At 37.5% G+C, this 14,432-nt stretch overlaps 1 protein-coding gene across 2 annotated transcripts in view; it reads right to left on the bottom strand.

Moving 5' to 3' along the window:
* The window catches only part of DCBLD2 (discoidin, CUB and LCCL domain containing 2), an 89,014-nt gene that overhangs the window by 62,720 nt on the left and 11,862 nt on the right, over positions 1–14,432 (bottom strand). For both annotated transcript variants that reach the window (XM_053918309.1, XM_024558178.3), the window contains exon 2: positions 1,073–1,300. In XM_053918309.1, the coding sequence (XP_053774284.1) occupies positions 1,073–1,300 (228 nt within the window). The remainder of the gene's footprint in view (positions 1–1,072; positions 1,301–14,432) is intronic.

Below are 14,432 nucleotides of genomic sequence, written 5' to 3'. Positions count from 1 at the left end.
ACTCAGAGACCAAAGAGGTTATCAATTAACAGTCAGGGAAGGAGGGCAGGAATTGTACCTCTGGTAGGTAAGAGGCCAAAAAGTAGAGAAGAGATAAAAGAGGCCAAAAAGTAGAGAAGAGATAAAGTATCTGATTATAGATATAGAGGAAGCCAGAGGATCAACAAGATGCTTAAAGAACAAGATACTAGGTTCCAATTATAGTTCTAAAAAGACACTTTAAACACTTGCACGAATAAATGTTTCCAAACAAACTCAAAGAATTCGATAGTTCACCAAAACAGCCTTACAAAATTTTCCACCTTTCTTGCTTCAGAGAAAGGTGCTGCTCTCTAAGCCAAAGGTCAAAGTAGATGATCCTGGGATCCTTTTAAAACACTGAGGCATGGGTTCCACCCAAACAGTTTTGATGCAACTGGTCTAAGGTAAGGATCAGGTATATATGGAGTAGTATTCAAAAGTCTTCCCAGGTGACTCTAATATGTGGCCATAATTGAGAACCACTGCTCCTAGCTAAGGGCAAAACCACTAACAGCTAATATTTACTAAGCATATATGTTGTATGTTATGTACTGTTCTAAGCATGGATGAGTTCATTTCCTATTTTACAAGTGAGATAATTACATCTGATAATTTGCACAGAGCCACAGAGCAAGCTAACAGCAAAGTTAGGATTAAATACCAAGAAGTTTACCTCAAAAGCCCATGCCCTTAATGACAATGATACACTGCTTCCGAAGTGTGAATTATACTTATATTCTTTAACTGCACATAAAATGATCAAAGAAAAACAAAAAAAGTGAGATAATTAACTTTCTCCTTCTTAGAAATAAATTAAGTGGCATTTTGTTGCAAAGGTACAAACATAGGCTTATAAGAAAAAGTAAATGAAGAGACAAGAATCTTCTCTTCCCAAAAGATTCAAATTTGAGATTTTCACACATGCTTTTAATAATTTCCCATGTATCATCCATACACCATAGTTATTCAACGTTAAGTACCAAAAATTGCTTTAATTTTAAAACTTGGGGCAATAATGTATTACATGTACATTTACAAGAAAATTTCCTACCTATTTCGGTCCTGCTAACTCCAATTCCATTATAAATTCTCAAGTAATTAAGATGGCAAGAATCAGAATCTTCAATGTCAAAGTCACCAAATTTGATGCGCACTCTCTCTCCCATCTTTACACGAATCTCCCATTCACAAACGGTGCTGTTGGGATAGGTCTGCGGGTAGTTTATGGACGTAAGAGTTCCACTCTCAGGGCCTAGTACAGTATGTCCACATCCATCACCTTTAAAAAGAGGTAAAAGAACAATAAATTATCCTTACATCTTTACCTTATACTATGTATAATTAGGATATGGGTGAAGTTTTTAAAATAAGTATGGTATTAGATATTTTATACCACTAATACTCCTTATACAAGATAAAAACAGATGACAGAGTTCTTAGTATATCTATGCACAGGAGCCAAAAGCAGCCAGATTAGGTCAAAATAATCAATGATTATCTTTATAATTTATGAGTTCAAAAAACCTTCCAATCTGAATTGGAATAGAAGTACACATAATTTGGCAAAAAAAATTATATATATAAATACAAGTCGTAAATCCAATCTTTAAGAGTATCAATTCACAGTAACTGTTTAAAGTAAATGTAAGCTATCAAAATGAAAGTATGTGATTGGCTTCATCTATTTATTTACAAATATCACAAACCCCTTCTAAAATCTATGAGACGAATGATTTCTAAAAGCACTTAATATACACCAAAGATTATGCAGTTATTGACCATATTACACATGCAAGGCACTCCTTGGAGGCATTAAAGCAATAGTTATTGAAGCTTAATTTTATATTCTACTAAATTTGACTTTTTAGTAATCCTTCTCCAAAACCTCATTGTTTCCCTACAAAATGATAAGAAAAAATTAAGTTAAATGCTTATTAAAGATTAGGAAAAATGCGTTTGTAGCAGCATTATATACTCTGGAAAGTTTTTTCAGAAACTAGATATGGAAACTCAGATAACTTAACATACTGTTTGTAAAAATAAAGAAATGTGCATCCTTCCTTCCCTTTATTATAAAATTTGTTATTTTACTGAGCAGGAGGCATGTAATATTGATTAAGAGATTTCAGCTGCTGCTCCAATTCTACAATTTAACATTCCTTGATGACAGGATTTAAATAAATTTTATCTAATAGGAAGATTAAGACATCGTTTTAAAATGATAGTATTTTCCCCTTCAAAAGAACTACTGATAATCATCATTTGGAATTATTCAGTAATTACACAAAAAGCGATATTGAAAGGGACATTGCTATGTTTTAACCTTAATATGGATACAGAGGGCTGTAACAGAATTTTCTATTATCTTGAATTATTTTTAAGAACAATGTAGTGCTGGTATCATTTACTAGAACAGATGAAAGCTTTAAAGGCCTATGAATAAGAACCCAACCTAGCATCTAGCAAGTAGTACTTGCAAAATAAAGGTTTATTAACCTATCAAAAGAAATTCAAATTCGTCTCAAAAGTAACTTTAATGAAGAAACAATTATACCTAAACTCTGATGACAATACTTTAAATCTTTTGTTGATAAAAAATTTTAATTCTCAGATGCATGTGAGTACTGTTACTTAAGTCTATTTTTAAAGGTCAGTTAGTACCAGCAACCTGGCTTTATAAACATCTCTCTCTCTCACGTAAAGCTTAGCTTTTTAGTCAACTCGAAACTTTACAGATCTTCTGCACCTGCTTTCACCCCACACATGAGAACTAGGCGTAGCAGCTCAATAATATAATATGTAAAGGCGCCATAAAATAAACACATGAGGTTTTGTGATATACCCACAGACATTTTGCAAATATAAAACTTAGAATGTTATACAACTCAGAAGAAAAAAATTCCCCCCAAATCTCCCCTGAAACTATCACAAAAATATCTTGAATATCTGTTGGATATCATCTAAATTGAAAACATAGGGGTATACAACCTTCACTGTGAAAATAAATGAATTGCAATATAAATAACTTTTAAACAATCATTAACATTTTTTCTCAGAGGAAAAAAAAACCAACCCAGAGTTTCTAACATTATGGAACTAGTCTAAAAATGTTCTTTTACCAATAAGTACATAAAGACATGATTTCTGTAAGTGTTTCAATCTTTAAAAAGTGGCCATTGAATAAATGAAGTAACTTGGAATACAAATGCATTTTCTTTAGTAAACGGAAACTAAGGCAGCTTTTTAAATGATTGAGAGTGTTGATGGATTTCAGAAAGCCAGGAATTTCCCATTAACAGCTGAATTCTTGACTTAGTAATGGCAGGTTGTCACATTTTTTAATATATTCCCCACAGGCTGTTGCTTAAGGTTGTGATTTTAAAATGATGATCATAGAGAGTATAAGCAGAGTGTTAGTAGTAATTTTTAGATGTCTTTATGTTCATGTTATGTTTGAGTCTCAATAAATACACAAAACATTTCTTGCCCTTTCCTCCATAAAGCATAATTTCCTCACAAGTTAACACAATAAATACTAACTGATGAAAAACAGGACTTGAATGTGCATGCTGATGAAGAAAAAATGGAGCTGTCTTTTTAATAGCATTTTGTGCAGAGGGGGGGGCATGAACAGTCCACAAGTAATGTGCCAACAATGTTTTAAAATACGTGATGGAGTTCAGAGCTTCCTCCTCTTGCAAACAACATGATGCACGTCAAAAACCAAGGTTAAAAGAAAGTCTCAAATCTACTGCATGGAACAAGTTTGAATGTCTCATATTTCAAAAACTACCTGGTAAGTTTAACCTGACTAGCTAAATAGCTTAGCTGGACTGGCTTAACACCTACTGCTACGAGGTACAGGTTTAGAATATGCCAGTACAAAAGGGAATGCTGGGCTTACCTATATGCAGTAGGCCAGTTTTCACATGCTTTTCTCTGTTATTTTACATTGTGACCCTATACACTCCAGCACGTATAGGTCTTAGCTCTATATTCCTGATACACTGCAGAGCCCCTACCTAATAGTCTGAAAACACTGTACTAGGCACCCAAAGGTCATGACGTTGAATTCTCAAATCAAAGAAAGACTGTCCTCACTTTTACTCCCAAATTAGACGATGTGTTCCCCATCCATTTTTATAGTTCTTAATGGTAAAGCCTATTCTACACCAGAATACTTACAATATGACAAAATATTTTAAAGTAAAGCAAAAACCTGGAAAATATTCTTTATCAACAAATCACCTAATGCACAGGGTGGGGCAAAACTAGGCCTACGGTTGTTCATATGGAATAATAATTGATAAATAATAATGTAAGAATCACTGTTTCCTGTACTCACAAATGTACAGTGGAGTAGGGGGAGGACCCCGCAGGCCTGATTTTACCTCCCATCTGGCAACGTCTGAAGAAGACGTTTTTGGTTGTCACAACTAGAGGGGGTGGGGTGCTACTGGCACCGGGTGGGTAGAGGCCAGGGATGCTGCTAAAACATCTCACAATGCACAAGACAGCTCCCTCCGCCCCCAAATAGGCTGACCCATGCTAATGTCAACAGTGTCAAGGTCGAGAAGTAGTGAGTAAGAGCGCAAAGGCTAGGCTATCTCAGACTGAAGATCTGGGTTAGTTCTTGGCTGGGTTTCATTTGGCCCAAGGGCAATGCTATTCTATTTGTAAAGGGTACAACCCAGGGAATAGTTTCCCTTCAAAGGTCAGCAGTTACACTAAAGAGTTTTATGTTTCCAATTCTCAATTTTTAAAACAAGTAAACAGAATGCTTTATTTTTTAAGTTAAAGAAAGAATTCCTTTGTAAAAAATTAGTTTACAGTCCTCAAATGATTTTTTTCTCAGGCGCTCCTAACATTAAGGGGAAAATGTTGCTAATAGGGTCATGAGTAACAGTCCCTAAATTTTCTACTTAGCTTTGTACACTGGAAAGAATAATAATGATCCAAGGCCAGTCTGTATTACCTACTATTACTCACTTTCAAATGGTGGATTGACCAAACGAGGGTAACTACTACTGGAAACACAGCTTTCAAAATGGGTATCTCATAGGAGCAATCCAGACATTCTCATCCACAATTCCAACACCACCAACTCTCTCTCCAACTCAGTCACCCCCACCTCCACTGTCCCCTTCTCCCTAGGTGGTCTCCACCAGACCACAACTGACCATAAAGGGTAGAAGCCTGATAATGTAGTTTCTAAACTGTATTTCAGTGGAGAAAAAACGCTGGAATTTGATCTCACTATTCCTTTGCTTGGCTGCAGGTTTATCTAGGGGATTACTCACAGAACACGTGTTCACTTCCTCTGAGGAGTGTAAGGTCAGATGTGTTAAGCCAGACACAAATTTTGATATTGTTCCAGGAAAATAACTGAGTAATTTCTTTTACTCCTTATCCCCAGAGAAAATAAAAGGAACATTAAGCATTTAAATGACAATGAACTTAATACAACAGAGGACACATGGCTTATTTTAAGATGCTCTAAACTTCAAATCAACTGGGTTTTTTTTTTTTTGATAAATATGTGCTTGTGATGCTCATTTCATATGACCTTCCAGTCACCCCATATGTTAATCACATTACAACTAAAAAAATAACAAAATTCCTACCTATTGAATTATATTACTATGAACATAGTGCATTTTCTTAAAAAACGTTAACGGTAAACACAAATGCAGGAAGGTGCACAAATATGTCAAAACTGTAGAGCAACATAACTTTCACCAGTCATTATAAGCTATGAAAGGCTTACACTTTTCCCATGAGATTTCAAGGATTTCTTTATCACTGTGAACTGGTGCATCTGACCACTTCCTCTAAGTAAGTGTCACTTCTTGTCATATCTTCTAATACACCTGTGAGATCTTATACTCAACTGGAAGACAGACAATTAAGAGTGTAGAAAAGTATTTAAAAGAGTAATTTTCAAGTCTCAACTAATACATTCTATATTTTATTTGGCTACAATGAAGGTTTTTTTAATTCCCACACAAGGACATGCTCACTAAGTTTAGAGGGGGTGAGAAACATCAATGTGAGAAACATCAGTTGGATGCCTCTCCACAAGCCCCAACAGGGAACAGAATCGGCAACCCAGGCATGTGCCCAGACCAGGAATGAAACCTGTGGCCTTTCAGTTTGCCAGACAACGCCCAACCAATGGACACACATCGGCCAAGGCTACAATAAATATTTTTAACGTATTATTTAGCACTACAAATTTTTAGACCAGAAGTATTATTAACACTACAAAACTTCAATAGACAATTCAAGCACTTTAATTTCATTCAGTATTTTTACTTTTTAAAAATTTTGTCTTTTATATTTTTTTCCATTACCATTTAGTCTCCTTGTATCTCCACCCGCCAGCAATCCCCACACTGTTGTCCATGTCTATGACTTGTTTTTTCTTTTTCCTCAATCCCTCCACTGCCTCAAACACCCTCACTAGCCGTCATCTTGTTATACATCTAAAAGTCTGTCCACACTTTCCTTGTGAGCTGTTTGTTGAATAGATTCCACATATGAGTGAAATCATAAGGCATTTGTTTTTCTCTGACTAGCTGGCTAATTTCACTTAGCATACTGTTCTCCAGGTCCTATCAAAGGACTGTTGCAAAGGGTAAGATTTTCTTCCTTCTCCTTTTTTTTTTTTACAGCCAAGTAATATTCCAGTGTGTAAATGTCCCGCTTTATCCACTCACCTACTGAGGGACACTTGGGATACTTCCATAACTTGGTGATTGTAAATGACACTGCAAGGCACATAGGGGTGCTTATGTTCTTTGGAATTAGTGTTTTGTGTTCCTTTGGATATATTCCCAGAAGTGAGATTGCTGGGTCAAAAGGCAGATCCATTTTTAATTTTTTGAGGTATCTCCATACTGCTTTCCACAGTGGCTGCAGCCATTTGCATTCTCACCAGCAGTTCAAAAGAGTTCCCCTTTCTCCACATCCTCGCCAGCACTTGTTGTTTGTGGATTTATTGATGATAGCCGTTCTGACAGGCGTGGGATGATACCTCATTGTGGTTTTAATTTGTATTTCTCTGATGATTAGTGACATTGAGCATCTTCTCATATGTCTATTGGCCATCTGTATGTCCTGTCTGAGAAGTGTTTATTCGGGTCTTTTGCCCATTTTTTAATTGGGTTGTTTTTTTCATGTTGAATTTTTTAAGTTTTTTATAATTTTGACTATTAACCCCTTTACAAGATGTATTAACCCTTTACAAGATATGTTCTCCTGTTCTGTGGGCTGTCTTTTTATTTTTTGTTGTTGATTTCTTTTGCTGTGCAAAATCCTTTTACTTTAATGTAGTCCCATTTGTTACTTTTTTTTTCTTCTGTTTCCCTTGACTGGGGAGATGTAACCAATAAAATATTGCTAGGAGCAACATCCAAGATTTTGCTGCCTGTGTTTTCTTCTAGGATTTTTATGGCTCCAGGTCTAACATTTAAATCTTCAATCCACTTCGAATTTATTCTTGTGTGTGGTATAAGAAGGTGGTCTAGTTTCATTTTCCTGCACGTATCTGTTCAATTTTCCCAACACCTTTTATTGAATAAATTATCTTTAGCCCATTGTATGTGCTTGCTTCCTCTTTCAAATATTGATTGGTTCTAATGGTGTAGGTTTTTTCTGGGCTCTCTATTCTGTTCCACATAAATTTTTGAAATATTTGTTCTACTTCTGTGAAATACATCATTGTAATCTTGATAGGAATCGTGCTGAATCTGTAGATTGCTTTCAGTAGTATGGACATTTTAATGATGTTAATTCTTCCTATCCATGAACATGGTATGTGCTTCCATTTATTTGTATTTTCTTTTATTTCTTTCTTCAGTGTCTTATAATTTTCTGAGTACAGGTCTTTTATATCCTTGGTTAGGTTTATTCCTAGGTATTTTATTTTATTCTTTTTGTAGCAATTGTAAATAGGATTGTTTTCTTAATTTCCATTTCTGTTAGTTTGTTATTGGCCTATAAAAATGCACGTGATTTCTGGATATTAATTTTGTATCCTGTGTTCATTATCAGTTCTAGTAGTTTCTTGGTGGAATCTTTGAAGTTCTCTAAGTACAATATCATGTCATCTGCAAATGACAATTTTACATCTTCCTTTCCAATTTGGATGCCTTTTATTATTTCTTCTTGTCTGATTGCTGTGGCTAGGACTTCCAGTACTATGTTGAATAAGAGAGGTGAAAGCAGACATCCCTGTCTTTTTCCCCACCTTAAGGGGAACACTTACAGTTTTTTGCCAGTTGAGTACGATGCTGGCAGTGGGTTTGTCATATATGGCCTTTACTATGTATAGGTATGTTCCCTCTAATCCCACTTTGCTCAGAGTTTTTACCATATGCTGGATTTATCAAAAGCTTTTTATGCATCTATTGACATAATCATAAGGTTTTTATCCATTGTTTTGTTTATGTGGTATATCACATATATTGGTGTGCAAGTGTTGTACCAACCATGCATTCCTGGAATAAATCCCACTTGATTATGGTTTATGATCTTTTTGCTGCACTGCTGTGTTTGGTTTGCTAATGTTTTGTTGAGGATTTTAAATTCTATGTTTATCAGGGTTGTTGGCCAGTAATTTTCTTTATTTATAGAATCTTTATCTGGTTTTGGAATTTGGATAATGCTGGCTCATAAATTCCCTCCTTTTGAATTTTAAGAAATAGTTTGAGAGGGAGAGGTGTGTGTTAGTTCTTCTCGGAATGTTTGGTAAAATTCATCTGTGAAGCCATCCAGTCCAGGGCTTTTATTTGTTGGCAGTTCTTTTATTTTTTATTTTATAACTGCTTCAAATTCATTAAGTGTAATCTGTCTATTCAGATTCTCTGATTCTTCCTGATTTGGTTTAGGAAGATTGTATGTTTTTAGGAATTTACCCATATTGTCCAGGTTGTCCAATACTGCATAGGATGGATATGCACTGGGAGCTTCAAGAGGGTCACTGTGGATATTTTTAGGAAAAAAGAGTAGCTCCCAGCTTCATTCTTTTTTAAGCCCAACTTCATCTCTGTATATGTGGTAATTTATAAAACTGAGTAATGTAAAGGAATGTGAGATGTATAAATCCTCTTCAAGCCCCGCCAAACACATATTCTGCTTAGAACATAATGTGAAGCAAATGGATTCTGGTTTCATACAATGAAATTAAATGTCCTAGCTACCATGCACTGTGACCTTGAGAAGGTAATTTATTGTTGCTAAACCTCAGTTTTATAAAATGGGGACACTAACAATTCAACAAACCAGATAGGGTAAGAATCAAATGAGATGTTGTATGAAAAGACCTAGTATGGAGAGCCTAATCCATGAGAAAGTGCTCAATAAATGAGTGTACTATTACCATCATAAAAGGCCAGAAAGGCTTTGCTCATCATATGAAGATCCAGTGCACTTGGCCATGACCTAACTGAAGTAGAAGAACAATGGCCCATTAGTTTAGAAAATTTATAGCAGCTTTAAAGCCTCAAGTGTGTCTTGTGAAAAGTATGAATCATTAGACAATAATTCTCACTAATCTTCTACCCTATGACCTCTACTTCACTTCAGTTACTCTCAGGACCACAACGTGGAGTTTGTTTTTACCATTATTGACTGCTTCCACCTCCGAAACGTCCAGAACTTTAACGTCTTACTCTACTGGTCAGTCTTCTGACCTTTCAGCTCCCTTACACCCACTGCATACTTTCTGTGAACCTGTCATCTCTCTTTTCTCCCCATCTAATAATTGTGTCTTGGCCTCATGTCTTTCTCTACCCAGGCTGAACCTTGTGTATACTGGATTAACTACACTCTTCTGGTACATTCACTTCCTAGCTACTGTGTTCTTCTTGAGCATCCTGGCCACATCCCCCAACCCCTCAATCAAATCATCTCTTTTTGCCAAGAAGCTGAGCAGTACTGGAAAAAAAAAATCACAAAATCCAGGGGATATGTGTCATTAGCGTAATGGGTTCCAATCTCGAATGGGTATCCAAAGCCCCTCAGTAGTGTCTTATTCAGTGGCTCTCAACATTTACTCTATTCACTAAAGCAGTCAGTTTCTGAGCTGCCAAATACAATGGATACTTTTCTATCCTTATCATTTGGGAACTTTCTACTGCAACTGGCATTGCTAGGCTTTCCTGCCCTCCCATTTTTCTATCTTCCTTCATATCTTCCCTCCCTCATTCTTAAAACTCTCCTTCCCTGTCTTAGCTCTTCAACTCTCTCATTACAACTTCTCTGGCATCTTAGCTGACTTGGCTTCTTACTGCAAATGCTGCTGTTCTCCAGAGCTGTTTTCCCACTCTATTCTACCTGAGCAATTTCATCTACTCCTATGATTTCAGTTCCCACTGAAATGGAGAAAGCTCCAAAGCCACCAACCATTCTCCTAATCCTCAAACTTGTCACCTACTTATATATTAAGCACCTCTGCTAAGAAGTTCCACTGCACTCAAACTCAGTGTGTCCCAAGTATTCAAGGAGCATCTTCTACAGGCCAGGCACTATACTAGGGGCTACAAAAAACAACAAAAATGACAGACAAGGCCCCTGCCCTTACAGTTTACAACACAGTAAAATGGATGTAGCAAGTCATTTCATGGATAATGAATACCATGGGGAAGTAATGGGAACTCTATGGGTGTGTGTATGTGTGTGTAGGATAAATTGCAGTTAACTAGACAGAAATCCTGGTTGGTGAAGAAGGGAGAACAGGATTCCAGGGATTTTTTAAAAAGAGCATTTTAACCTTTGCTCTCTCAAATTTAACTGGTCATTATGCTTTATACTTTCTAGCTCCTCAATATCTCTACATTTAGTCACTCTGAACAAGTGCAGGCCTTTCTTTCCACATCTTTCCTTCCCCCAATCCACTGTCCACACTCTTGCCAATGGTTCTTAAACACCACCTGGGTCGTGTCCCATATCTAAAAATCCTTCCACTATTTTCCATTGATGATACAATGAAAGTCATATTATTCAGCAAGGATACAAAGTCTATTATAATCTTTCCTTGAATTCCCTTTCAGTTTCATTTTCTGACTTTTCCTACAGCCTTTTTGTTCCAGCTGTCCAACTATAGGTGCCTCCCTACCTGCTCCAAGTTCTCTCCTCTGGGCCACTGCACATGCTATTCCTCCTCTCATCCATCCGGCAAATTCAGTGTTACTTCCTTTGTGAAATATGCTGAAACTCCTGGTCTTTCTCTTCATTTCTATTATCAAAATCTCTTTACTGTACTTAATATGCTTAACTATGCATGCACATTTATATCAGTTTACCATTCCAAGCTGTAAAATTGTAAGGCAGGCATACACATAGAAATAGGACATACTATAGGCTCTTAACACATGCTATTGAATGTCAAAAAAATAATAAATACAAATTAGACTGCTAGACTACGAGGGTTAAAAAGGAAATCATCAGTGGTAGGCACTTGACAGGCAAATGATTTAGCAGAAAGTACACAATACATAGGCTTTGGAGTCAGACAGACTTGGATTTAAATTCTAGCCATGCCAACTTTTGAGATCCTGGGCACTTAACCATTAAAAGTCTCCATATCCTCACCACCCATCTCCCAAGGTACTTGTGAGGTTTGGTAATAACTTACGTAAAATATAGTGGACTCCATAAATGTGAACCTCTTTCTCCTTGAAGACGATGCATACCTCTGTCTATCTAGTACCCTCCTTATCCTTCTGGGAACTGCCCTACATTTCCAAGTTTTTCTGTATGTCAGGCCCCTTGGCTATCCGACAGGCTCAAGTGTGGGTCTCATTTACACTGGGCCAATGTGAGTCCAACTCACCCTTCCCTCCAATTTCTGGACCTTGTACATTAGGGAAAATCCCAGAAACTCGCCAGTGTTGATGTTAGCAGTCTTGAGGATTGCCAAGAGCCATGATTCCATGAGTCCACTGAAAGCCAGGGTGAATCAAGAGAGAAAAATTAAGCTGAATCCTTAGTGCCTAAGGTCCACCTGCATTCCTGCCTCCCCCTTGGCCTAGTTGGTTCAGCTCTTCCCAAGACTCCACAAGTAATCTTAGAATCCCCCTAATACTCTTCCCTTCTACAATAAGCAGATTGAGACTTCGGTTTCCTACAACCTCTAGAGTCCTAACTAAAACACTTTTCCTCCACCCATGCAACACAATGTCTGTCTTTTTTTACGATTTTGTTAATTTGTTCTTTTATTTTTATTTTTTGTTCACTTTTTTAATTGTTGTTCAAGTACAGTTGTCTGCCTTTCCCCCCCACCTCTCAGAATGTCTGTCTTAAACCTATAAAATTTGCTTTTAGAATCCAAAGAATAACTAAAAACAAGAGTACAACAGAAAGAGATAAACCATTAACCTGAGAAGGATCTGAGAGGATGGAGATCAAAGACAGTTGAAACCTATCAACAGAAGTTGGAGAGAGAAAGCAGAGGTCAAAAGGGAGGGTCAAAATCAGCATTAAGGTCTAGGTGGGTTAGAAGTCAGGTAAAAATATCTCACATGAACAACCACACCTTGCTGTCCCATTGCTCTACTGTGGTCTGGCCCCTTTCTCTGTACTACAGGTAGAACTTCCCTGAACAATAACTGGGATGGCGATAAGGGACAGAAAGATGGAAAAGCACTGGATCTCAGTAGAAAGCAAACATTTGAAGATGGGTATTTTAACTGCAGAAGAGGAAAAAAGAGAAACAAAACTTTCATTCACACACTGATTCACTCATTGAACAAAACCTACCAGCTACCCAAACGGATTTGGTCCCAGTCCTCATACATTCTAGAAAGAGAGTTGTCTTATATATTTAGTAACGCTGAGAATGCTAAATGAATCCCAAAGTCACCATGGCTAGTATTTAAATCCAGGCATGTCTGAATCCAAAGTCTCCATACTTTCAAAGTCCACCAGGGTAAAATACAGTGAAGACAAAGCTCTCAGGTTTTGGAAACTGAAACAAAAGAACTAAACTAAGTTTAAATGACAGTTTCAGTATAGCAGAAGCCAGACTGCAAGGGTTGAAAAGGAAATCATCAGTAACAAATACCTGCTGTGTGCCAGGCACTAAGAAATGTACAGCACAAGGGTAGCCTACTTTTTAGAGTGTATGTCACTGAAAAAAGCTGAGATAAAAGGCACCTGAAAAGCAAATAGTTCAAAAGAAAGATGTATTAAACACCAGTCATGTTTTGAGCATATTTCTAGGCATAGACTAAGGCACCACATAAGTTTAAATTATACTAACGCACAATTTATATTCCCTGATGGAGCTACGCTCTGGTTAAGGTGGAAGAGAGAGTTTCAGGAAGAAGAAAGGGTGAGGCAGGAGGCAAACTTATATTGTGCAAGGATGAAGACAAGGGCAGGAGTTCGGCTCTACAAAGTGGGCCAGTCATAATGCTGCTGTTGAAGGGTAATTCCCATTTGAGATTTGATTAGTGGTCCTCATTTGTGACAGATCTAATCACAATGGACACATGACTTGCTCCAGTAATCTTGAGATATCCAGAACCTAAGGAAGCAGACATTGGGGACTGGCACATGAGCCTGTGTGGAATCTGTCAAGGACCAGGGGCAACCCATCACTGTGACAGACCAGGGTGCCAGGGCTTGGTAAGAGACAACTGAACCAGCAGATGGACAAATGGACCTGACAAAGATGGAGGAACCTAAGGCTAAGGTCATGCCTAATATCTCAGGTACAAACTCCTCAGTCTGCCCCGTAATAGAAAACCCTCCAAAATAATGTTCCTACTGAACTTTGCAGCCTTTGCTTCTCATTATTTTCCCAGCACCAGATTACTAAAGCTACCTGAGTGTTCTCCAAGCAGTTCAGCTGGTGACTAAAATGAAGGCAGGCAACTACTGGAACCAACACTAGGGGACTCTCATAATGGTGGAGGTGACTCTTCAAAATGAGAACTTGAGAGAACAAAGGAACGCATCGAACTTGCTGACATTAATTTAGGCTGTCACTGCTCTTATGGACGATCTGACAGGTGGGCCCAGCAGTGTTTTCTAAGTAGCCGTGGTTATGTTCAGAGCTCCAGATAAAGGAGGACTCCTTATCAAGGGGGTGCAGCAATGAGGTCTAGCCTCTTCGAAGAGAGTGGCTGCGAAACACTGGGTAGATGTTAGGTTCTGAGCAAGTAGGCTGAAGAAATGGCTCTGTTCCCATGGGACTGAGAAGTCCAGGCTCTAGGACTGCACGCTAATGTGGAGATTAGACAAAGGATGGTGCTGCGAAGGGCTGCAGGTGCCCAGCAACTAACACCAAAAAATGTGCTTGGGGCAGAAGATTCACTCCAGAAATAGCCCTTAATACCCTTTTTTTGAATGATAGACCTCATGCTAATCATTAAAAATAAGAAAATGAACAAAACTCTCTGCCA

The sequence above is a fragment of the Desmodus rotundus genome, chromosome 2, assembly GCF_022682495.2.
Source record: "Desmodus rotundus isolate HL8 chromosome 2, HLdesRot8A.1, whole genome shotgun sequence".
NCBI classification, from domain to species: domain Eukaryota; kingdom Metazoa; phylum Chordata; class Mammalia; order Chiroptera; family Phyllostomidae; genus Desmodus; species Desmodus rotundus.
The sequence above is the reverse complement of the archived record's forward strand: the minus strand, read 5'-3'. Positions and strand labels throughout refer to the sequence as shown.